The sequence below is a fragment of the Hesperophylax consimilis genome, chromosome 7, assembly GCF_061612785.1.
Source record: "Hesperophylax consimilis isolate HC1 chromosome 7, BYU_Hcon_1.0, whole genome shotgun sequence".
NCBI classification, from domain to species: domain Eukaryota; kingdom Metazoa; phylum Arthropoda; class Insecta; order Trichoptera; family Limnephilidae; genus Hesperophylax; species Hesperophylax consimilis.
Genome location: NC_142842.1, coordinates 41,839,833 through 41,867,537, shown reverse-complemented (window position 1 = coordinate 41,867,537; position 27,705 = coordinate 41,839,833). Strand labels below are relative to the sequence as shown.

At 33.0% G+C, this 27,705-nt stretch overlaps 2 protein-coding genes across 2 annotated transcripts in view; one reads left to right on the top strand and one right to left on the bottom strand.

Moving 5' to 3' along the window:
• Positions 1-27,705, top strand: part of LOC149422800 (uncharacterized) — a 145,921-nt gene that overhangs the window by 106,974 nt on the left and 11,242 nt on the right. Inside the window, exons 7-8 of the mRNA XM_089633513.1 lie at positions 21,306-21,953; positions 23,682-23,804. Coding sequence (XP_089489639.1) covers positions 21,306-21,953; positions 23,682-23,804 — 771 coding nt within the window. The remainder of the gene's footprint in view (positions 1-21,305; positions 21,954-23,681; positions 23,805-27,705) is intronic.
• LOC149422801 (uncharacterized) lies at positions 537-3,695 on the bottom strand. The gene is made up of 2 exons (XM_089633967.1): positions 3,180-3,695; positions 537-1,352 (listed from the first exon to the last, which is right to left on the bottom strand). Exons 1-2 carry the CDS (start codon positions 3,636-3,638, stop codon positions 1,191-1,193), a joined length of 621 nt encoding a protein of 206 aa, XP_089490093.1. The 5' UTR covers positions 3,639-3,695; the 3' UTR covers positions 537-1,190.

The following is a 27,705-nucleotide window of genomic DNA, read 5'->3' as shown; positions in this document are numbered from 1 at the left end:
TACCTAGAATTAGAGAAAAAAAAACCGTGCCTACCAACGCACATAGTTTGTAATCAATTCAAGTGGAGTAAACACTTCAAAGTTGAGATAATTAATGTAGTTAACACTAACACGCCTTAAAGTTAAAATTAATTATTGCACATATTTTTTACATTACGTACACGTATATCTCTGATATGAAAAATAGTCCATAGCTAATCTACCTACATGTTTAGGACAAGTTGAAAAAGCAAATAAAGTCACAATTTTTTTGTTAAAATATTATTATCATTACCTTTTTTGATGTTGTGCAGGATCCTTATATGGAAATCCATGAATAGATAATGCGGATCTGAAACGTGTATAATGCTGGGTAATATTATGCTTATGAAAAGTTAGTATTTCTTCCCAACACTCCACATGATTACTTACCGCATTTGAATCAAGGCCAAAGTTATTTAGCCAGTTGCATAAATGTCAGACGATAACATTTTGCATGGGCAGGTAATGTATGCAATTGTATGTGCATATAATGTTAGCAATTGAAACAATGTAAATTTAGACAAACAATCGTCATAATTTTATTTATTATACAAAATGTCAATTATTCTTATTACTAAAATATTCGTAACTTAGACTATAATTATAATAATAATCTTATTAGCTAAACCATAATAAATAGAATAACACTGCCGGAAGGCGAACCAGAGTCAACTTACTAATATTATATTCAGCATTACGATGCTAATGCATTCATTATTAAGTTTGTGAGTATTTCTAATGGAATGGAACACAGCCTTAAGGCACATTTAGATTATCCATATGATTTATTAAGGATTGAGGTGGTAGATAATTCATAAAATTAAGATAATTTTGACCTTCGCGTGAGTTTTGTTTTTTTTTGTACATTTTTAAGTATCCTTTTGAAGGATAATCAAAAATCAGTCATATTAGAGATATAAAGTAGCCAGGTTTTTTAATATTCCTTACACTTTCCATGTCATTGTGTTAATCGATAATTAAAACAATCCGAATGACACGTCGATGTGCCAACGAACTATCACTCTCTAGAACTGAATCATTGAACGAGAGTGAGAAATCAATTCGTTTAGAGAAATTGAAACGATACTCAAATGTAGGTTTCATTTCGCGATCATTTCGATATTGGCTTTGTTTTGAAGGATTGTAACAAGAGTGATTGCATAATTGGATTAACCGTGTATTTTAGCTGGCCATCCGTGAAGATCCTGGACTCCATTCCCCCAGCTTCTGTAGTTGTAGAGTTGGTTGTTTTTCGAAGGTGCTTGGTCTGCCCAATACAGCTTGGACCTCCCCACGGGTCTACTGACCCATCTCCTTGATGCTTGCGGCACCTGGAAATAAATAAAAAAACGCCATTAAAAGATGCAATTAAAAGTATACTTACTAGAATTTGAGAAATCGATGAAAATTCGCTCGTCTAATTGATATCAAACAAAACTTATGTTTACAAAACAATTAGGTGTACGTATTTAAATCCATTTCATTTTAAAACAAAACCTTATTTTTAGCTAATGTCTTCTAAATAACATAGACGGAAAGGCAAACGCGTGTCTTATCTGATAATATTATTAAAACAATATTATACTTATTCGTAAGAAATATTGTCGGAAGTCGTAAACCTTAGACTTAGATAATAAAGGCTTGTCATTAGGAAGGGCATATTTTTGATAAATTCCTTAGAATATTGACAAATATATTTGCCATAAGGACGGCTTTGTCTTACAAAGAAGTCCCTTTGTTTCATGAAATAATCTCTCCTCAGTCACGTAGCCTGAAGCGATGATATTTTAACCAGTATTATATTATAATATATGCAGTACAACATTATATTTGTGGCGTGGGCACATGAAACGAATAACACAATTAATTATTATAAATAAATAGAAGCTAATGATGATATCATATTAATTTATATTCACGTTTTGTATTATTATCCAATATAAGAAAAACGTAAATAGGCATTCGGCGGCTTAAATTGCTGTCTGGAATTTTATTTGAATATCCGACCACGTTCGCTTAATAATCGTAACAACTTCATGGAATCCCGTTATCAATTATTTTGTTGATTTCTATTGCAAATTGCCTTACAAGTAGGATTTTGTTATGTTGATTGGAAAATAATAGAAAGAACTCTACCGTTATCTCGACTTGAGATATTTCCACAAAGCGCTCATTTTACGTATTGATATTTTTATCAAGTTTTAAATTTTTCTTCTTCATTACTTTACATCGTTGGGAAAAATTTGATTTTTGATTCTCATGAGATTAAAGTGTTCGTGTGTTGTAGATAGTGTTTCTACTGAGAGCTCTGACCTCGAATTTCTGTCACGATTAGTGTCAAATAAGTACTACGAACGTTCTCTAATAAATTCAAAGGTAATATTAAAATCTGTCAAATAAATCACACTTGATATGTCATTGAGATATTCTCAATTTGAATCGAGTTCAAAAGATTATAAAAGGTTTACGTACGTCTTTCACTAAATTGAGTGTAATGCATTGCTTTGTTTAAGTTCTAAAGAAACTATTTAGGTCCCAATAAGCACGAGAACGTCTTTAAGGTGCTTACGAAATGATCTCTTTTGATATTTGTCAATGCAATAAACCATAATAATGATGTTTTTCTTCTCTGTAATGTAGAACTCATCTTGAATAATAAAACAGATCTCGGTTAAGAGACCTTGTAAAATATTTTTGTAATGATTTTGACGGGCACGTCGAGGAAATAAAACATTAGGTTCAGAAATAAAAACAGAAAACAACACATCTTTGACCACTCGTTGACATAATTCTGAGACGTATTTTATGAAAATCACAAATGATCACGTTTTCCAAACATTTAGATTAGGTGTTTACCCGACACAATGAACACTTAACGTTAGACGCACTTGTGGCATTGACATGATAATAAGAATATCTAAATTGCTACGACGCTTTGCATTTATATTCGTTTTCCTGATCACCACACCATAATAACATTATATCAACTATACAACTGAACTACGTACAAAGTGAACGGTCATATAAAACTAGGAACGATTCCATTGACTTAGCACGATAACTCGAATTGTAATGAACGTGATTGATATCCGAAACAAAGTTCAACGGCCGCAATTAAATAATACGAACACTTAAATAAAACATCGTAATTTCCTCACTCTTTGGTATAAGGGCTCGTCTGGCACTATTACGTTTTGTAGGTTCCATCCCCTCCTGACTCTCCGGGCGCGCAGGAGCTCGTTGTTCACCCTCTTGGTCTGTCTATTTAAATGCAGGACGCCAGATTCAACAATGATGTTATCTTCGACGACGGACTCCTGGTTGTCGAGATCGTCTTTTGTTATGATGAAAGGATGCTTCGTCCTTTGGTCAGCGTGTTTTCTTTTGATGGGTGATTTGAACTTGGCTTCTTGATCTGCCGCGAGTTGTTTGTCAACATCCTTGGCCAGCAGGTCGATGGTTCGCTCGTCCCTGGCCGGCGTGACGAACTGCGTGTGGGTGTTGACGTCTGGCAGGTCTACGAGCGACATGACCAGCGGGGATTCGGCGGCTGTGCCCGCGCTCGCTGTGAGAATGACGAGACAGGCGCAGGCGATGGGAAAGGTAAAGCGCTGCATGATTGCGCCTGTTTGGGATTGCGGCGGTAACCGAGAAGCAACTGAGCGGAGGACGGGGAGTTAGTTTCTTTTATACCGCAAATTCGAGTGTGTATATTGCCGCGTGATGTCTGCGTTCTGCGTCCGCCTGTACTCACGCGGGAGCCTATAAATCCCAAATCGTTAATTGTTTTTTTCCTTCTCATCTCGTTCCTTTTCATCTGGATGTCAGGGCTGTGATGAGACGCCAGGAGGCAATTATTTCGGCCCGCGCTCGCCGCCACTTCTTCTTATTATCCCGGACTGTTTTGCTTCTTTTTATTAATCTTGTTCGTTTAACAAAGTTCGGTGCATTTTAATGGCTTTTTTATTAAGCGTTCCTATCGCGAGTTTATTGCACGCTGGAAGAGGAAAAAGGAAATGAACGAAGATTTACATTTTGTGTTATTTAATGGACCGTTATGTTTGCGTTTAAAATTCAGTATAGCGGTAAAAATGGTGAGAAACTCGCGCCATCTTTATTAAACGCGTCAATTGAAGAATAAGGTGTTTACAATTTTATAAATAGTCCTGATTATGTTAAGTATCACAGTGGCCAATTATCGATTGAAATGCTTCACAGTTTCCAGTTTCAAAGCGATTATTTCGGCTAAGATTTCTTTATCATTCTATTGTCATTTAAAATCTCTTTACATTGGGATTGTCTAATTAGCATGTGACGATTATAAACGCTTAAGAAATAACCGTTAGTTTACTATTCTATTAACATTTAATTACCAATCCGTATTCCTTGTGAACCTAGTTTTATCAATATCGAATGAATTCATTAATTTTTCTTTGATTTGCAAACAAAATAAAAATGTTTTATTTAACTTTGTTACATACAGACCGAAGAAACCACTGCTATATTATTATTATTCCGCATTCCTAATTTTTAAAGTCCAAAACTATATGCCTCATGGTGAATATGGAATTGAAATCAGTACATTTATGATCGAAGAGAACACTGTTTTGCCGATTTTTAGACAGATTTTCAGCTATAACAAGTACATTTAAGATGCATTTCAAATAAATATTCATCAGTATTACTAGTAGGGTTTGCAATCCTGCAATTCCGCACCCAAATCCCGCAATCCGGTATCCCGCAATCCCGTATTATGTACCAAATCCCGCAATCTTTATTGTGCTGATTTTACCCAACCCATGCCGTTTGTATAAATAAGCAGTTGTCAATGTTTGATAATGAAATAGGAACTGAATTTGATATTGGGAAGATAGGATTGAATCGTTTCTCAGGTTTGGAAACATTAAGATCTGGAATCGTTATTAAGAAAGAAATGTCCCTGTTTGATATATCTTCAGTTAAAAGACAATCTACCAACTAGTGCTTTTATGCACAAATGTCCGTTCACGATTTTTTACGATCTTCTTAAATCAAAATCTTCAATAAATACTTATTTTGTTACCCTTTCTTGATATAATATTACTAGTACCAAAGATGATTGATAGTAACAGTTCTCTAAAACTACTTACTAAGTAACCTTATCAATATTTTATACTTGTGTAAAAGGTGATTGATACCAAATAAAAACCCTTTAACAAATATTCCGCAAATCCCTCGGAATCCCGTGGGATTTCTAAATTCCATCCCGTAACCCCGCTGGATTTGAAAACTCTATTTACATCGTTTAATGTATACAGAAGCATTACAGTGATAGCCTTGTTTGCCAATTTAACTCTCAATATATTCCAAGTTTTGTCGTAATTGAAGGTCTAATTAATTAGTGATTTAAAAACATTCATATAATATATTACCTTAAATTACCGAATAGGCATACATAACATTACGGAAACAATGGCTTCGCAGCCGAAAACTATTCCATAAATCTCGTATGAGTTATTCGGAAGACAAAAAACCACCGCCATGGCTGGAAAGGCAAATCACAAGAATGGATTCACCCGCAGATACATGGGAAATTAGTTAATTAACTACTAAACATATCAACTGGTGATTTGAGGATTTAAACAATATAGGTAACTACCTAGGTAAACAGCGAACAGGGGCGTGCCGTGATGCACCTACATATATTTTTAATTTTAGTAATTATTGGTTTTTGAAAGAAGATTTAAGTTCATGCGGGTTTGGTAGGTAGTAGTAATTAGTGATGTCTGGAAAAAGTGAATACCAAGAATCGTGATTTAAATTATTCAAAAAAATACTAGTGGCACAGATCATTTTGTACAGTTTGAAGGGTGTTTGAACAATCTTCTTAATGTAGTATACGTAAAAATTTAGCCTGCGTATGTTTGCAAAACTCCAAAAGTAGTCGACCGATATCGCTGAAAATTTCAAAGTTTGTTCTTACTAGTGCCAGGAGTGTTTAGAGATTTGTTTGAACGGTAGAATAAGTCGGGGACGCCCGAGGGCTACTTAACGCAATATCTCTGTACCGAAATGAGATACGATGACGTATTAAAGTCTATGTAATGTAGTTTTTTAACAGTAACATTGTGGTATACAGTAGTGAATGGTAGAATAAGTCGGAGACGTCCGAAAAAAACATTAACTATAGCGAAACATTGCGGGATCCACTAGTTTTATATAAAATAAATTTAAAAAATATATACTAAAGGCAGTCTATATCTATCTGTTGATTAGTTTTCTTTAAAATTTGGTATCACCTTTATTTATAACTTTCAAGCAATTATGAATCATCAAACATACAAATTTTGGTGGTGGGTCTGTCATTCTGTGAGATTGTAACTCTGATTAAATAAAAACTGATTGTTCAAGAATTAAAAAAAGCGATAAAGTATGTACCAATCTATTTTAATTCCTGTGATTGTTCATGGGTCTTGTTCATGCTAGTCTAAAACACAATCTACGAAAAATTAAAAAAAATATATATATATTTCAGTATGTTTTCATCTTTAAAAGAATATATTGTACCTTTGAGTAAGGGCTTCTGGGATATTTTTATATCAAAAACAATAGCTTAAAAATTCGAAATTCGTCGCATACTAAGCGTTAATTTTGAAAAAATATTTTGTTGGATAATTTTAATAACGTATTTCGTATTTCTGCCACCCAGGGATAATTAAAGATTGAATAGTTAAATTTAATGTTAGTACTACAGGTGTTTTGATTTCTGGGTTAATAGGTGTTTTTTTTAATTCGTTAATCATATTATATCGTACATTTCAATCACTAATCTTCAAATACTCTCCTACTAAGAAGTTGAAGAGAACGCCCTTGATAGCGAGGAGATCGAGTTCTCCCATCAATTCGTATTGTTCTCGGTCGATGTAATTTGTAATATTATTATAAATAAACAATACCTGCGTAATGTGTACTCATAGACCATGATGCTAATACGTACACATGATCTGCGTTATTAATATAAGATTGAGTCAGCGGATACAAAATAATTATACGGATCATTAATGAACGTAGCTTTATGAGTTTGTTTATTTTTAGGTCATAATATAGTAAATAGAATTTAAGTATTATAGATATTAGCGTCTCGCTTGGTGCGAATACTAGAATGTGATATTACGCCATAACGTGTTACATTAAATTTAACCTAAAAGGGTACTTTTAAACACTGCTCAAAAGGTTATAGAACGTCATTAAAATTATGCTAAAACTATCCCGTTGAATAATACACGTTTTTTTATATATTCAATAATATTGTTATTTTAATTATTAATTAATTAAGAAATTATTAATAATTTCTAACATTTTACTCAGGAATCAATTATGAAATCAGTAATTGAAATTAAAATACCTATCCACCAAAATCCTACCCACAGTTTGATAATGCCTTCAGAAGGCGAAACAGCCGTCACGCGTAATAATAATTACACAACAGAACTTGTTTAAAAATAAATTGGTTTTGTAAATCTTATAACAATATTATTGAATACATAAAAAATTAAAATTAAAATGAAGTTCTACAAATTAAACTTGATAACAATAAATACATACACATTTCAATAAAAATGTGATATTAAACAACAAATAATCGTTTCATTATTGCAACAAGAATTAATTTATTTAACTATTTGTGAACTTAGTGATATGGATTCATAACCTATCTTTCACTGTTAATGCTCCTAATAATGACAATTAAAAAAAAATAATCTACCAGCATAAATTTGTTGAAGACATTAATTAAATTTAAAATAATAAGTAATCGGTTTTATAGGTAATTTATTAAAAACACACTGTTTTCATGGACGTTATAAATAATTGAATGAAAAACAGCAATTTTGCCACAGTACCAAATTGATAAATGAGACTAATCTTCAAAGGACCTGTGTAATAGTTAAACGTAATATTTTTTAAATATTTTGAAGCAATAATTTTATTATTTGATAATGTGGGCCTCACTGAGTATTTTACCAGTGCTGAGGCCCGAATTTTATAATATTTTAAAAAACATTAAATAATTAAAGCGGCAACGAAAGCAGACAATATAATATTATTATGGGTACCATTGTGTATTATGTTTGTTTTATAGTGGACAAAGTTACCGCAAAACGCAATGCTTTCATTGCGTTTTGCGGTAACTTTGTCCAAAGTTTTCTCCTGTCAATGTCGTCAATTTTGTATATACATTAAACTTAACTTGTTGTTAAAAGCAAATTTCTGTTTTTTCTTCTTTTAAAATTTCATTAGTGAGAGGGACTATGAGCAAAAATAATATCTTGAAGCGAATATTAATATTACAGTATTTATAAAAAAAACTGTAATGTTGATATAAGTGTCGAATGGTGTAGAACCTTTTTTGAAAATCAATTGTAGCAAAGATCCGTGACATTTATGACACTCTGACTCTAATCAATAAGAAAGTGATAAATTTTAAGTGACACATATGACACTTGCCTATAATTATTGATACATTATAAATCTTTTCACTCCACCAAAACGGTTATTATCACCTTAAATTAAAGTTTTTTTTCAAATACCACACAATCATATTATTATTACAAATGGTACAAGGTTCGCTCAATCACCGGCGATCCAATTTACGTCCTCGAAATTCGATGTTTGCAAATAATACTAATATGAATTACATTTACAGGTGTTGCTGATATTATTATTAGTTTTAATAATGTTTGGATTGTTGCTGTCGAATGTTTTGACGTATTTCGCAATGTTCATAATATATGATTTGGCGTTACTTCAATGTTGTTTCTCTTGGTAACTAACAAAGCTTTTATTTATTTTTCGGAATAACTTTATTGAGTAAAACCTCAAATTGTAATCTAATGGGACCCTATCCCCCTCGGTCACTTTAAACTGTATCATACTTCGAATAAGAACTACCAACATTGTCTTCATTTTTTCACCGCACATTTTTACTGGCACTTTAAGATAGTTACCATCGTGTATAATCATCTCCCGAAGTTAGCCCACTTTACCACCAGACTCCCTGTATAATGCACAGCTCATCAGTAAGTTCTTAAACGGGAAACTTTCGATAGTATTTACTTTCCTAATCATCAAGTAATAACTTATTGATAATATGCGCATCTACACGTTTTCTATAAAACATCATCTGTTAATAATGGCTTCAAAATAATTACTATTTGAAATAACCTTTGTAATATAGGTGGCTGTTGAGGTACAACAGCCACCTATATTACAGAAAACTAGCGCAGACCCGTGAAAATCCCAGGATAGTCAAATTTTCAAATTATTTTTTTTCTGTTCAATATATTATATTACAGGTGGATACTTTAACTTATCATTTCCTATTTTTAAAATGTCACTTAAATTCTAGTTCATTGGACCAGAGACGCAGGACGCGTTGATACTAAACATATACTAAATATCTTAAAAAATATACTAAAAAAATATCAATAAAAAAATACCTACATACTAATAAAAATAAGTTCAATAAATATATCAAATTATAAATCACAAAAATTAATATTATCATATTTCGTCACATCTTTTTCAAATTTTAACACATTTTCCTCTTCTTTTAAATTGGTCGGTATATCTTAAAAGATCTTCAACGCTATTTATAGAAATGCTTTGTGATTTTGAATTCTGTGGAAAGGGAAGACGTATTTATTTTTTTTCTTCTTGAACATTGATCATATTTGTGATGATGTTTTTGAAGTTTTCGCATACATTCTAACATCAAAATTCTAATAACGTATTTATTTAAAAAAATTACTGCAAATAAATATAATATAATGGGTACTTACACCATAAAGAGTTATTACAAAGCTTTAAATAATAAACATAAATTAAATTTTATCAAAAGAAAGTTATTAGGATTGAAAGTAGTAAAAATCACTTCCAAAAAATTCCGTTTCGCCAACTTGTTTTTCCTGAAAAGAGAAGTGCATCTCTGGTTGAAAAAAAGAAGATAAAGAATATTGCGGAAAAAATGTTAAAGGCAAATGATGTTAATAAGGTCCAAATAAACAGTCATCCCTCGATCTCTTGTTGGGAAGTTGCAATTTTTTGCAGGTACTAATCTCAAGTTCAGTGTGCTCTGTCAATTATTATTATTTAGTTTGTTTTGGATGTCTGCGTATTATATTCAAGGCTCTCATTATAATCCGAGTAGAGAAAACGAATACCTGCATAGCACATGTACACATGTACCCGCATACACATGTACACACGTGCACATGTACGCACGTACACGTGTACACACGTACACTAGGGTGTCCCAGGACATAAGGAAGAATTTTTTTTTCATGAATTTAAATATGCATACCCTCTTATTTTATTCCATTTGATCCCAATAACTCGTATAATAAATATTATTTTAATTAAACACCGGCAACCCGTGCCGACTTGATGCCAAACATATGGTACAGAGTTAATATGGAAGGATTTTCAACATTCATTTTTGTCGGATAAATAAAATTTAAAAATGCACAAATGTTCAATTATGTAGTATTTCATATTTAAAAATGGTTTATTGATTATTTTTTTTCTTCATAGTTTGTTTTTTACAGTCAGGATAAATCTTCCGGTGGTCCTGAAAACGAGGAAACAAAAATTATTATTGTTTCCTCTTCGACCGTGAGATTAAGCCATGAAAATCTTGCATTAACTTAACAGTTATTTCAGCTGTATCATTCACTACCCTCAGCGGCGACACCTTCTTTCTGACTTCTTGATACGAAGCATTATTTGACCACATCGTAGGGAATTCGTTAAGAAAACTGGCATCTGTTTTCAAACGATCAAACAAATACTTGCTCTTGATTGAAATGAAGTCGTAAATATTTTTCTCTGAAACAAAAGTCACTAAATTATGATATGAACAAAAACCTCAATACAAAACATAATTTAAACTACTTAATAAACTTACCATACAATTTACCATCAAGATCTTCCTTCGATGGGATGTAATATTTGTCATGGGTTGATAAATTATTTTTTTTGATATTTCGAGAATTTTTATTTTAGTTGTTTGATCCACAGCGTCGTCAAACAGCGATAAAATAGATCCTTCATCGGTCAAATACCAAAACTGCTTACTGAACAGAAATAAAGCTGCCATTGAGATGTTTTCATCAATTTTTTCTTGAGCCTTCATCGATTTCAAAAAGTACAAGTCCTGGTAAGGTGCTTTAACTGCTATAATACATTGTAGCCATGGCTTGACATAGGATGTTACTATGAACAGGCAAACGTCTAAAAGTCCCGCCTTATCCTTACCGGTAATTTTAAATTGCGCACAAATTAATGATATTTTCAAAGAATAAATCGCCTTTGTCATCCATCGAGCACCTGGAGGCCGAATCTTAAATTTTCTCGCTGTATCTCCTCCTTAAACTATCACACAGAGCTCCAAAAACTCTCAATAGTCATCTCCAAGTATTTTTGTTGTCAGTGCAGTACGGTAAAAGTCAAGCAAATCATCGATTTCGGAAGCGGTTAGGTGCAATGTGAGATTTTCTCTGTAGCACTGAATTTTATCGGGATCAACATTTTTACAGTTATCTCGAAACTTTTTGAAGAGTGGTATGTCAGGGCTTGTAGTCATTTGACTGATTTTTACTTCAAACACAGCTTTTAATACCAACTATGGCTATATTTGGTATATATTGACAGTTAAATTCACTTTCCGGATATTGTAGAACAAAACTTCAAGAACTTGTCCATTAGATGGCAGTTTAGAACCCGATATTTGGTGTTTTACGACTCCTATTAAAAATATACTCTTTTTAGAAGTGCGTAAATCTAACAACATCTTGCCTGAACGAGTGATTTTCGTTTACTAACAAAATAGTAAGTTACTACAAGGTCATCAACACGTTTGCTCGCTGGCGTCTTAATGTACAAGTACTGACATTTTTCGATGCAAGTCGGCACGGGTTGCAGTTGTCCAAAGAAAACGATTTTTTTTTTAATAAGTGTTTTGTCATTATTAAAACAAAATTAGAGGGTATGCGTTCAAAAATAACAACTTTAATTTTTTTGGGACACTCTAACGTACACATATATACTACATGAACACATGTACACTTTACACCATACACTGTATTGTTATGTTAAATTTAATTTAGTTTAATCTGTTATTAAATTTAATTTTGTATTATTATCTTCATTTAGTTATATGGACTATGTGCTAGGAATGTCTTAAATTTTTTCAAGACGTTTATTTATTATTTGCGGTGAATTAAATTTAATTTTCTCAATATATATACAAAAATGACGCTTTGTCTTAGTTTTTGATAATTAAATAAATATCAAATATTTTAAAGCCACACAGATATTGAACAAAATAGAATATGAAATATGTAATTCCGTTGATTTAGAAAATTCAGCTTGAAAAAACACACAAATTCACGACGCTAGAGCTCACCATTGTATAGATTTGACAAGCAACCTGACTGATTATAATTACACGATTTTCTGTTTTTTGATAAATGGGAAAACGATACTAAAAAGATCCAATAAAAGATCCAAATAAATATTATTTTTAATTGGCGTTAAAGACACAAGATTTTATTTGATTTGTGAAACTGAAAGTTTACGTAAATAACACGTTATAATATTGATAATGCTGCAAAATGATTAAAAAAATATTCACGTAAACACACTATTGAATTCTTGACTTATAAGATACGATTTTGAAAATGACAACTAAACATTTTTCTGTTCAAATATTATACTATAGGTATATACTTCATCGCTTGTCTAAATTTTGAAAATGACACTAAAATTAAGTTACACAGGACATGCACAAAATCAAAATTAATATTTTTTTATGATTACACTATTTTAAATAGTCAGAACAATAACATTGCACATAACCATTAAAAAAATAATACTCACTTAAATATGACAAGCGGAAAACCCCGTGAAGAGAAATTTCGAAATGGGTTTTGTTATGATCGGCAAAATCTGTTAACTCCAATTACTCACATTAAATTACTATGAGTTTATTGTGAAGTTCGTCTAGAATACTAATAACTTTCGTTGAATCACCATTGCTTGTCTCTTGGAAGAGTTGATTGATCAGAAAAATTGAGGGCATGCGTAACATTATGGTAACATTCCATTGGCTGATGGTTCAGCATATAAAAAAGTAGGGATGCTATATGTAAGAAATGGAAAGTGAGGTATTGGATTAACTCGTGATTTAATGAAATTCCCAGCGTTGGAATTTACTTAGTGGATTATTTGTGAACCCAGTCACTTTTTCACGAAAATTAGTTACATGTATCATTATGCATGATGCATTTTAAATGTGTCTAGATACGTAGTTGTTATCTTACGATAACGTTGCGTGTTCTTACATGTTCAGATTCGACAGGTTATAATAATAGTATTTACTTGTGGACAAATGACGATTTTCTTTGTCCTTTTATTGAAAAAAACTTGACCCTCGAGTGTGAGTCAATACGTATTGCAATTATTTATTTAAGATTCCTCTCCGATCGTTGACTTTTGAGATATGTAATTTTATCGGTTTGTATTTGTATTGTTTGAATGCATTTACGCCTATAGAAGGGTGGCACTTAGCTACGTGTCCATAATGAGTATAGATGACCTCCATAGTAGAATGGTAAGGCACTCGGAACGGGAAGTAAACAATATGAATTCGTTACTTTTGGTTAAGACAGCAGTAGATTTCTATTCGTTCACGGTGTAATAATTTTATTCGAAAAATCGCAGTGGCGGAAAACCACGATTCGAATAGCAATGCCACTTGAAATGACTTTAGCTAGACCCAATATACTTTTCATTTCTCGTTTTTCTTTCTCCTTGTCCTGTTATACTTAACTTCTCCTCGTAATATTTCGAGATACTTTTGGTATCACTCTGTTGAAAAAATACCGTTTGGAAACAACACGGAGAAAAATGAGCGTTGCTAATTTATTAAGAATCTCGTTAAATTATTGGTAATCCGGTTAAAAACGGTATTGTAAACCTTACGAATGAATTGACAGGTTTCCTGATACACTTTTAATTCCGTATATAAGCGATTTCTAAACGAAAATCTGAAACAGAAAAATCAGAAAAGGATACCGTCACATCTAAGACGTGACTGTATCCTTTTCTGTTTCAGATTTTCGTTTAGAAATCGCTAATATTGTCTTCAATAATTAAATATTACAATTTGTGGGTTTACTCAACAACGTTATTAAAAAAATAATGTCTTGCTTTGAATTTTTTAGGACATTCCACATTTTTTTGATGAATACAGAGATTTAGATTTTCGAGTACATTCATCATTTATTTTGTTGATTGATGCTTCTACAAAAAAACTGAAACCTCCTTATTTCTTATCCTGCAATTACGCAGTGGAAGTAAGTACGTTTACGTATCATTAATAATTACAATGATTGAGGAAGAGTAATTACTATGCAAGCACGAGTAGTTCTTTCGAGGTTTTTTCTTCTGCACCGGCGGTGGATTCACTCACGTACCTGTAATTAACATCCAAATAATGCATGACGTACGAATATTAAACATAGGCAGGTCGGCATATCAATAACAGATAGGTCTATCTTATCATTTGGTAAATGGATGAGGCACTTAAAAGTTAGTGATGTTTTGGTTTAACCAACCAAAGCGCACGGCGTATCTATCTATTAAATACTAATTGCGTACGCCTCGTCCATACTCTTATATATTTATGAGGTTGGTTCTTCATATTGAAGTAAGACGATGAAACTAATTATACGGATTTGGGTTTTTTATGACAATATCTAAAGTATTCAAGTAAAATAAATAATGAAAAATAAATAATTTTAAAAGTCTTCACTGAAGCGGAAATCAGAAAAAATATTCGAATGTGAGCTCTGGCGTAGTGAAATTTCAACTTTTTTTTGCATTGGTTTTATTTGTAAATGCAACTGTTTTCAGCCCGTATGGTGAATTTTATCATCGGCGACGACTAGAAATTTCATAAATAATGACCTTAATTTGGACCTTGATACGTTAAATTAAATAAATCATAAATGACATTATATTTATTTGTTAATGTATTGAGTTTTTTTTTAAAACCTGTTCCGCAGATATGTTTTAAATTTTCTTTTTCTGTCATTAAACTAATGTTGTAAATGTCGGCAGAATATATGTGTGAATAAATAAGTATGTATATATATGTTAGTATATGTATGTATGTGTATATATGTGTTTGCACATATATATGTGTGTGTACATATATATGTATGATTATGTTTGCGTCTATGTATATGAATATGTGTGTGTGTGTGTTTGTGTGTGTGGATCTGTGTTTATATGTGTATTTAGGCGCTTATACATACATGCATAGATACACAACTAGAAAAAAGAGTTATGTATATGATCCAATCCTGCATAATAGCATGTCTTATTCTTCTTTACTATTTTTTTTTCTTTTTTCTTTTTCTTTTTTCGTTTTTCTGTTTTCTATTTTATAAAAGCATGTCTTACTCTCCTTTATTATTTGTTATTTTCGTTTTTCCGTTTTCTATTTTATTTAATATTTCCTATTTTCGTTATAAATTTTCCACTGTAATCGTTCCTATTTTCAAAACGTTTATATATTTAGTTAATATTTTCACACTAGACCTCACATAACCATATTCCATTGGTCACCATCAGTCGAATCAGATGGTGATTTAATGTATTATATAGACAATAAAAGTTATAATGTAAAAAAAATAAACTAACCCAAGAAATAATGTTCTCTACCAAACATCAGATTTCTTAACAAAATTTAATAATAGACCGTCCGCAAATATAACATAAAGGCAGACAAAGTATAACATTGATTTATAGTATAGGCATGCAGATGTATTCCTATTTCGTTTCCAATCTGCTAAACGATATCAGTTGTTTTTATTGGTAGTTTATTTAATAAATTAATGTTTATCTACTTCTAAGTAGGCAATTAAAATAATCCGTGAAACATTTCGCATTAATTTTAATTGTTAAAATTATGGGCACTGGGCGGTAAAGCGTGCGAAATGTTCCTGACCTTTATTCTATGGAAATAATAGTAAACAATAATTCAAGATGTATCTGTCAGATAAAAGTTTACAGGGTTTAGTAAACAGTGGCAAAGGAAGACATACGCAATATGCGGAAGGCGCGGGTTCAAACACCGGCACCGTGAGGGTTAACTATTTACGCATTACAAGTAGGTACTGAGGTATACAGGATTTGTAATTTAATGCCTTTTGTCTAGGACCTATACAGCTTTATTTAAATTTCAGCAATGAATTAATGCAAATCTTGGAAGCGAAAATTAACCCACTTCCCGAAATCTGATCGAGTTGAAACTCGGTAAATAAACTCGTTATTGATGACAATGCATCATACCAAATGTTGGTGGTAATCACGCATAAACACGCGGAAATATAAGCATTTCTTTGAAATTGGATGACATTACAGCACTTAATATACAATATAAATACCTGATTTGCATTTGAAGTGGTTGATAGACTACATCTATTATCAAAAATTGATGTATTATAGTTAAAATTAGGTAATTTTTAAGTTATTTAAATGTATCAGCAACAGCATGAATTTATTGCTTTGTAATGTGTTTGGAATATGCTAATTAAAAGCTGATTAACAGATTTAAAAAAAAGCTGTGTGGCCAATTTATTTAAGACCTCTTGACTCCCAGGACCCGACAGGCTAATGATATTGATTATTTGTTCAAGAAAGAATTTCGTAAGTTCGAAAAATTCATCTTACTTCTGGCGCACGGAAAAGTCTATAACATCCTTGTATCGGTTAATCTCTTTAGTTATTAGAAAAGGTAAAAATAAATAAACAATATATTTGACTTGAAAACGGTATATTCGTCTTCGTCTTTTGGGCGCACACGCATACTGTTACAGTTCAAAATACTATAATGTAGATGATTCAACAATTAGAATCATAGATTGTTAATAATAAAGCATAAATTTTAATTAAGTAAGGATTAAGACAAACGTGAGAAACATATTTATTACTACGTATCTGTAATAGATTGGAATTTAATATTTTTATAATGGGATTATTCATTGAGTAAAACCTCAAATTGTTACATTTAATCATTGAAGATAATATTAACAACTCTCCAACTAAAATTAGAAAAGAGATTTTTTAAATAAATATTCCCGGGTTACGAATAACCTGACGATATTTGAAAATCTTCAGCTACCACCACAGTAAGCGGAAAATATTGCTTGTGCTCCGATGGAGGACTTAGGCAGCCGGGGAATTGAACACACTACGCCTGGGTGTACCCAAACGCGATGTCAACTCATCCACCGACCGGTCAAAATTGACACTACAAAATATGTTTTTGTTTGTGGTTTTTGTTTTTGTTGATACATAACACGTTTTTAATGTGATAAATACCTTAGCAGTATAATTTGTTTACATCATTAAAATAACGTAAATAACATAACAATATTAAGGTGAGGAACAAATCAATTCAGAAGTATGTTTTTAAAAGATACTGCATGAAATATTTTTGACGGTGGTCTTTGTTTACAAACTGTAATTAGTCAAATGAATGTTTAGCATTACATACGACTATAACAACAATAACTAATACCTTCAATTTATTTAGAAAATCTAAAATTTAATATTCTCGCTTGAATACGGCTCAGAAGTTAATGTCCCGCTATTCATCAAACCGATTTTTATCCACTGTCATATTTTTTGCCAGTCTAGATTGCCTATATCATTTAACCTTCTTTCATTATTGAATTATGATAATTAATTTAGAGGTTACCCATCTCAGTGGCTGAACATATTCATAGAACGTATAAAATACAACAATCGTTTTATTAAAAATGTAATAAACTGTTACTAATATTAATGGATTAGTTTAGGCGCACGACGAATCTTTGGCATTTTATTAATAAACTGATTAAAACTTCTCATTATGATGAAGAACCATGAACGAATGTCCGTAAATTAAATTTTGTATTTATCTGTATACAAATATATACTTACCTACGATTTATTTTCAGAGCGCATCATATTATGTTTAGTATGTCTAATGCCTTATATTATATAAAATATTTATTCTCGATTTCGTTTTATTTTTAAGTAATTTGACATGTTTAATGATGCGGCAGCCATCTCTGGTCTGGAGCCCCAAAATACTTGAAAAATCCTTGACTTTGTGCAGAAACGGTCGTTTCATTTGATAGTTTCTGTGGTCAGGTAGGTATCCAGTCCTTGTTCTACCGGTATAACAATAGAATATGCTCCGAGGAACTAGAGTCATTGATTCCTTTGGCACCGGTGCGTAGTCGGAAAACACACCAAAAGGGCGCCCTACATGTCAGATGAGAACGGGTCGTTTCTACGATTGGTTCTTGAGTTCAACAGCTCGGTTCTGGAAAGATTTGTCGGCCTTTGTCTTTTTTCCCTCCTACAACACCAGTCTCTTCAAAACACATGTTCACTCCTTCCTCTCCTTAAAAAGAAAGACTCTCCACACCTTTTTTACTGTGACAGCTATTTCATAGTAGTATAAGTGTTTACTTAAGCAAAGGTATCAGGATCACAGAAATTCGAAGGTAAACTCACGCTCAGTTAACCTTTTCAAGCGTGCTTTCGCATGTTGGTTGGCTGAAAAGACACAAAAGAACGGACTCCCCAGAAGTTTTCAATTTTATTATTTGTCAAGACGGAGGTACGTAGCCGAGGACACAATAAACACCACGACCAAAGTGTTTTTATGTTTATATAAAAATTCTGCGCGCCGCTCCGGCCCAATCGGGAAGCGACCCGATGTACACTAATGTACGATGTACCCTGTTCACCGTATACAATACAATCCTGCTGAGAAGGCCGAATGACATTTTATGTAGGTACATGATACATTCAAAGGACGATGTTTGATGATTTGTTTTGTGGTCAGGACTATTGTCTCAGTGGGCTATTATGGACCATCACCTGACAAAGTATTCACGAGAGTGACCCATCACAATAAAAAAGTTTTTATGACATCTTTATTGAATTTTTATTTTTTGTATAACCTTCTGCGGTTTATAGTTTTTCCGCAATATGGGACACTATGTAATGCATACCTAATCTACTTGAGGCGACACAAGACTCTAATAACGGGGGTGTGCTCGAGGTTCACATTTTTACTAATTCTCACGAATTCGTGATTATAATATCTTTTTTTCTTAGACCGATACCCACGGATGTAAGTTATGTTGAGATTAATAAAAACAGTACCTTATCATAAAAACATTCTTCGTAAAACGGTTCGAATAATTTATAAAACGTTTTTCAACTCTAGTGTTAGTGGTAAGTTTGTAGATGATGAATTAGCAACTTCCCGAATGATTCTATTAAAACATATAAGATTTTAGTAATACTTTATCAGAATTAATTAAAATAAACCACGCGGAAAGATCAATTTTCTACCGCCAGGGCATATTCGACCGTAGGTCCGTCCAATACGCCGGGCCGCGAGCCGAATATTTCTGTACACGCTTTTTTCACTTCCGTCGTTTAGATTCCCACTTTATTTGAGGGTATTTATTAGTGCAAATTCGACTGTAGGTCCGTCCAATTCTCCGAAGCTGTACGTTACCTATTTTTGTAAACACTTACCATTTTCAAATAGATACAATGTTATGAGTTAGTTTTTCAACTGTAGGAAAACTTCTGGTAACCTCCTCGGCTGTGCTCAGTTTCAATAACCTATTTTATAATAACGTAATTAAAAATATAATTAACGATCAAAATGTTATCGTCTTTTGTTTTATTATTTGAAATATTGACGGACCACAGCCCTACACGTAAAATTTGAAGCGTGCTGAAAATTGTTGCGTTTGCTTACTGTTTGAGAGTTTTTGCAGCCGATACCATCAGATATATCGACTTCATAGTTAAAATATTTATATTGTGCTGTAGCAGGTACCTATCTATCGGATGCGATGACTATCTCGGGCGGGAAGCCTCAAACGAGGAACACAATAGCTTTTTAGATCTAATGTTGTGCAGACATGCTAATTTTATTTCAAAAAACATGTCTTCTGATGTCTTGGTCTTGTATTCCGCGTCCGATGTTGTTTTTGTGGTGAATGATTCATTTAGGTCACATACTAAGTTGACTCGTCCATTATTGGCATTTTTTAACTAATAATGAAACAGTTTCAGCACCTTGAAGTATACTAAAAAATAAAGAATCATTTTAGTTCTTTGAGAGAATCTGCCTATTTAAAACAAGTTCGTTTATTGACTGATCTTAGTGAAGTCCTGTTTCAACTTATTATTAATGCGAGCCTTACTTTGACTAGGTGGCTAACATCGACAAGATGTGCGTTTCAAGCTAGCCTTACTTTTACTATGTGGCTAGCTTTGACAAGGTGGCTAATTTTGACAGAGCTTTTCAATATTATCGTAGAAAAAAAAGTCGGTCTTTAAGTACATACTTAAAAATCTGTTCGCAGAACTACTAGTTTAGATTATATTGATCGAGTTTTTCTTCACTTTAGAAAATTCAAAATCTTTCAAACACACTATAACTTTCGCAACATAAACCTCCATCGATCATAAAAACGCACGCACAATAATTCAAATTTGGGTTCGTAAATGATGCATGAAATTGCAAAAATGGCAGCGCCGAACGAGAAATCGCTCAAAACCAACCATTGCTTGCTATTATGTAATGAACACGTACTTGTAGTGGAAGAAAACATGAGGTTTAGCAAGACAAAGGACATACCATGTTCGCGCACACAATGGACTTACGAGTTAATAATTCTCATTACTTTTTACGTGAAGATATAATAATTATAATTAACTGCAGGTATTTTCTCAAGCCAGGATTTTTCACAGGGAAATGTCAGCGCAAGTTAATCGTACGGAATTTTAAATGTTGCGTAGATAAAGATTTATAATAATCAGCGACATATTATATTGTTTGTCCTAGGCTTTTTCATCTTCAGTTAATAACTCTAGTAACTGGCTTAGTGTTGGTTATCATCATAAGATTTTTCCATAAATAGGCATTGTTAATAAAAACAACAGCATCCCAGAAATATTATAAATACTTTGTACTTTTCGATTGTTGTTACTGTTAATACGGGGATACAATAATGATTAGTTACGCACTTTTATAAAGGGCTCTTATACTTCTAAAATGTGAAGGTATAAACAGTTGCCCATGGAAAATGAGACATGATCAAACGAATGGTAAATGTTGGAAAAACTTTTTCGATAAAACATTATCTTTGTTGCAGGCTCCAGCACCACAAGCTCCCCAAGATTACCAGAATCAACAACAAGACATGCCCCAGCGCGCCTTCCCTCCCCAGTTCGTCGCCCGTCACCTTCCCCAGTTCGGTCCCCAACCTCCCCAGCAGATCCACTTCCAGATCAGGGAACAGCAGATGCCACAGCCCCAGTCCCTGCACATGCCATTCCAGATTAGGGAACAGATGCCACCACAACAGAACCCATTCCAGATGAGAGAGCAAGAGCCACAGCAACAGAGAGTGCACTTTCAGGTTAGGCAAGAACTCCCAAGGCCACCAGGAATGTTCCAGATGAGGGAACAAGCCCCACAAGAACAACAGATTCCTTTCGAAATCCTTCAACGTATCAGAGAAATCACCCAATCTCAAGAACCAGCGCAAGAAAGGGAACAACAAATCCCCGTGCAATTCCAGGTTAGGGAACAGATGCCACAAGAACAGAACAGGCATATGCCCTTCCAGATGAGGGAGCAAAATCCCCAAGAACAAGAAGTACAGATGTCGAGAATTCCCATGCAGATGGCGCTGGTACCCAGGGAAGTAAGGATCCACGTTCAGAGGATTCAACTGCCGCAGGTTGACTCTGACCAGGTCCCCCAAGACACCCACGTTTCCCAAGAAGAACAGACCGAGGTAACAGACACTAAAACTATCATTTACATTTTCTTTCACTCTTTACCTTTATCTGACGTGACCGCCAATTTCATTAAATTGTACCTACATTCATCAAGTATAGCTGCATTCGCTTTACCACAAATTGCCCGTAATTTTATTTTTAGACTTGTTTGACCCTGAGATGGTTTTTTTTTAAACCAAACTAGTTTTGACAGTTAGAATGCAAATTTCACGAGGGATTTCTTTCTCCATCGTTTGACTTGTGCACTTAAAAAACTGATTAGGTACTTGGTCTCACTAAATGTGTATTCATTGACACAATGTAAATAAATTAATTCAATCAAAGCCTAAAGGCGTTATTTTTCATGCCCGGAAATTTCCATAAGATAGTTAAAACAAACGCCTATCCCGTATGCGAGAAACTTTTAAAGAGTTTTTAGTTCTGATACTTTGAAATGGATACAATTGCTTAAAACTAGCTCCAGTTTTTCACATCACTCTCCAAACTTCTTACAAAGAGTCAATCCACCTCCTTTTCTATCTGCTTCTAGGTCGCTTCTGTTATGGTATTTATTTGTTCATGCTTTTCAGCGTCAGTCATCTGGAATTCTTTTAAGCATGATGAAATCTGCAGATTCTTGTAATGGTTCCATTTCCAAATAGTTATCTATTTTCTCCGTGACACACGGATATCCAAATCAAAACGCAAAAGTGTTTTTAATTCAAATATTGCTAATTCAGTTCGCTCTAAGTTTGCAGTTCACGAAAGGTAACCGCTGAACTGGTTTTATTCTTGCCAATGACGTAGGTATGCCAATATGTTTGAAACTTTTTAAAAGCATTATTTTCTTCTCAATGCATTTTTGTTAGCTTAAGTATAACTTTATAACCTTAAGCGGATAAACAACCGTTTGGGAATCGGGCAGATTGAAAACGAATATGAACAATGGATTAAGCAGTCGTAAATATATAGATTTTATCTTAACCCCCGAGACTTTCCTCATAAAACGTCGATTATCATAATCAGCAGCAAACGAAAAAATAATAATTTATTGTAAGGTGGCGCGCCTCTACCAGAAAATTGCAGGTTATTTTTGATATTTAATGCTGGTATCTCTTAACTTTGAGCTATCTTATCACTTTTTTATGCGTTGTGGGATCAAGTTTTGAATGTTAACCACTGATGATGGAGTAATCTCCCACATAAACAATGAAGAAAACTAGAATTGCCTTGCATATTATAGATTTGAATGTAAACTACTGACTTAGTTATTTTTGGTTCTAGCCATTTAGTACGCACTCTTGTTTCCTGATGGTGACATCGTATGTCCCCATCCCATTTGTTTTTCATAATAATGATAAAAAGCAGTTCTGCGTATGATATTTAAGCGAATAATGGTCAGACTTTCAGATCACGAAACACGCCCCATAGCATTTCTCGTGTATGGTAATTCCTCATTCTATGGTAACGAAATCTGTGTGCATTATTGTAGGTACTTAAAAACTGAATTAACGAAGACAGTATTAGCGATTTTTAAATAAAAATTTGAAACATAGAAAGATACGGTCGCATCTAGGGCTTAAACCAAGGAGCCTCTCCTTAGCGGACTGCCCCGGGGAGTTTAGGTTAATAAGTTTTTCGTTTATGAATTGCCAATGTTGTCTTCAATAATTAAATATTATAATTTTTAGGTTTTACTCATTAAGGTATTCCAAAAATATACTTAATAACTGAATTATTTTTAGCAAACGGAACAAATGCCTCACCCCATGATGAGCGTCGCCGATCTGCAAGCCGTGCAGCAAGCCGTGAGAGCTGCAGAAGAGGATCAGGAGAAAGAGCAAAGGGAACACCAGGCAGCTCAACAGGTCAGAATCTTCTTCTTACCCGTCCTAAAAGACATTTTTGTCATCTCTAATTATAACTTCTGATCACCTTAAATTGCAAGCTTCCCATTTACATATACTCTGATGATCCCCACGACCAAACGGCAGGCTTTTTGGCTCTAAGTGGAGCATACCTATAGCACGGTAGAGATCTCCATTCAGAATATAAACGATGCGAATTTAAACTGCTTAAGATCTGATTAACTAAGTACCCACACACTAGACAAATCATTTCCTCATATTATTTCACCACCCCCATACAACATTCTTTAACGAATATAGATTACATGGTACCAGTGTTAATTAAGACTCTTGTGCTGTAGAGTGTAGAACGTACCTCAACAATACATTTTTTCTGGTAAGACAAGATTTGTCGATCTTTGCAGCTTAAGAAAGTTTTAAACTTTTTTGAAGACCCCTACCAATTCAATAACCTTGCCTATGCTGTCTTAGAGTAACGAAGCTGGACTCACCCCACTTAATGCCAAATTTCTGGTACATTTGAGGAATAACAAATTTCGAACACACTAACGGATCATTGGTGGGTATGAACCTATCTGCATTGATTGGATTGCGGTTGGGTACTCGATTAGAGATTGCGGTATTGGTTACATAATAAATCCACAGTTATTTAGATTATTTAAATTGATTTAGCACTATTTTGTGGTTTTCGAATGTGCGTAAAACGCACGTACCGCCTTTTAATCAACTCATAGTTTTTTGTCTCTTTTTTAGTGTTAACAATATGCCTACTGCCTCGTAGTAATACTAACAGGTGATTTCATAGATTGTTCATGAGTCTTAAATCTTAGGTATTTACTGCGATATGTTTTTAGTTGGCTTTTATTTTAGAAGTCATGAACTTTCTTCTTTATCGGACCTACAACTCTTCATTGTTTCTGGCCGACTTTATGAAAAATCTCCACTTCTATTGATCTCTTCTGTTTCTCTCCAATTATTTTGCCTAAAGATGCGGTGTTCACTCTTATATTACAGCCACCTAAATTTAGACCACTTAACTCTATTCACTCAACCATGGGCTTATTCTAGAGAAGTGTCTATGTTGGTCAGTTATCTATCGTCCTTACTATGTGTTCTCTCACAAAGAGTCGTCCCTGTTGTAAAAATCTGGTTATTGACGATTCTTAAAACAATTGATACCCATGACTGATAGTTGTGCTAGACACTATTTTGTAGTATGGCTCCAAAGATATGTCTTAAGATGTTCCTTTTCATAGCATAATTTTAAAGTTGTACAATCCTATATTTTAACAGTTTATTTAAGAGTGTGAAATCTTCAAAGGCAAAATCCCATCTCCAGTTTCTATACCCAAACTTCTCGCTATCATATCTTGTCACACCTATTTTATCAGACTGGTGTTCAATCGGGAATTGATTTTTTTTCAGACCAATTTAAATACACACGCGATAGCACGAAAATATCTTAATTAATTACTATGTATCATGATATCTTCTGGTCTAAAGTGGCAAAAAACTGGAGATAAAATCCTGATAGTGTTTTTTTTGTTGAGTGTAGATAAATAATAGTAGGTGTTGGATGTTACCGTGTGAAGATTTCTCAAATTGAAAATGTGTGATCGGTGGTTGACCTTTTGTTTGAACGAGGACATTTGGTTTATTTTGTTTAAACATTCGCGTCCATTATCATTGTCTGTTTTTTCTTTGTCTTTTTGTTTGTCTTTAAGTAGAGATGATTGAATTCTGCCGTAGATACTTAATTCAGTGGTGTCATCCAATTTCTGTAACAATGAGATTCTATAAAAAAATTTCCAATAACTAAGTTCAGCTAAAGCTATATTATACGTACTGGCTATGGAAAAAAATAAAAATTACTTAAGTAATATAATGTATATGTATCATTCCCTCCTTACTCGACATTTAATTCTAATAAATACTTATGTACATTATTGACTACAAACTTTTGAAATTATCCACTCCTTTGTCCTCCGCTGTGTCCCAAGAAAACGCTATTATATAATTATAATTTTCCTTTTCTCAAAAATCTTTCAATAGGTATTTAAATTATAGACAGCCCTGATTTACTGAGCCAAATCACTTTCAACATACAAACTAGAACTTCACGATCGAAAATTATTTTTAATTGCAACAACAATATCAGGACTGAGTCATTTAGATACTCGTTTATACCTAGATTGCATGTATTTGGCAATACTTTCGCAGAAATTTAAGATGTGTATGTGTGTGAAAATTCATACAAGAAGGCTATAATAACCTACCTCAATAATTATGATAATAATTAAGGTATTATAGTAGTAGGTTTCCGGAACCCTTGGATTGAACCCTCGCTGGGGGACAGCACTAATTTGATGATGAGGAATCAATTATAACAATATTTCATCTTCCATCTTCCGCAGTCATTTGCGTTTACAATCAATATCTGTATTCAAATACAGAAATCTTTTTATGTACACTGTACATTATCATTTATCAACATATGTGCATGAATGATCATCGTTATGAATTTTACTCGTAGGTCGTTGAATTAAAAACCTTGAAATGTGCAATTATAATTTATGTGCATCTTTTTTCCCATTACTATATGCCAACAAAAGTCAACATGTGTTATTGCTGGATGATTTGAAAAACTTAACAGAGATCTTCCAACACAAGGTTATCTTTAAAAAACTATGGAGATACTGCATTTTTTACACTGTAGTATACAGTCTTACAGTCGGGCGTCAGTTGGACTACGGCACACCCGATTTGGGAGTGTTGTGGGGAGGACATATAGCAAGGTTAAAAATGGGAAAAATTAGTTTTTTTTTAAAGTTTATATTAGTACTAACCAAACTTAAACCAAAACAGGTGGTTTTTTAAACCCCACCACGCCATCACTAAATTTAATAAAAATAATTAATTTTAACACAATGTTATCAACTTCGTTAACAGATTGCAATTTTGAATTATTAAACGTTTTGTTTTAAACTGGATTCTTTTTCAGTATTATTAAAAATTGATTAAATAATTATACTGGGTTAAAGTGTTAAACGAGAAGGATATAACCTACTGCCAATTTATTGTAACCAAATACGTTAATAAACGTGAATTAACATTATAAAATCATTAAAAAACAATAAATATATTGTTACCTGATATCTAGTGACCCAGTGAAAATTAGTGTAACGCCATATTAGTAATAATTACCGGTTTAGTTTTTCCTATGGGGAAGATTTAACCCGGACAATAAAATCGGAGGTTAAAAAAAAAATAAAATAAATAACCAAAGAAGATAAATCCGAGTCAATACTATACATAACACTATGACTACAGCTAATGGGTTAGAAGCTAGTACTTCAGCTAACAACTTAGAAAATAATAAAGTTTGTCATTAGATCTTTGGTTTGAATAGAATGATTTATGGATTATAATAAATAACATTTAAGTTTATTAATTTATCGAGTGTAACTGACAATGATAGTGTTCCTTTTAGATAGTGCTTCATAATCGGGGCCGTACCAACTTAAGATTCATTTTCGCGGTAATTTTTTTTTAGACCCGCTAAATCAAATTAATGTTTATCAAACTATGAACATAATGTTGTCAATAAATTCGAATTCAAACAAACATAAAAACGCGACCTGCGAGTCTTCTATCTTTCATAGCCAATGATTTTGTTGGGTAAACAATGATTTTTATTGGCTGACATTGGCTAGTAAAGGTTGTCGTAATTTTTTAGTGTCTTCTGAAAGCGGCTTAGATGGGCTGCACGAATTTGATTGAATATTTTATAAAAGTTTTAACATTTTGAGTTCTTCATAAGAAGATTAGAGACTCCTTTTATATCTACTCTTTCCATGCTTATAACATCTATAAATGTAAGCTTTTTATTGTGCCCTTGAAG

Coding starts and splice junctions, on each gene's coding strand:
- LOC149422801 (XM_089633967.1), bottom strand. CDS start 3,638: ATGCAGCGCTTTACCTTTCCCATCGCCTGCGCCTGTCTCGTCATTCTC. Junction 1,353..3,179: donor ACGAGCCCTTATACCAAAGA/GTGAGGAAATTA, acceptor ATTTATTTCCAG/GTGCCGCAAGCATCAAGGAG.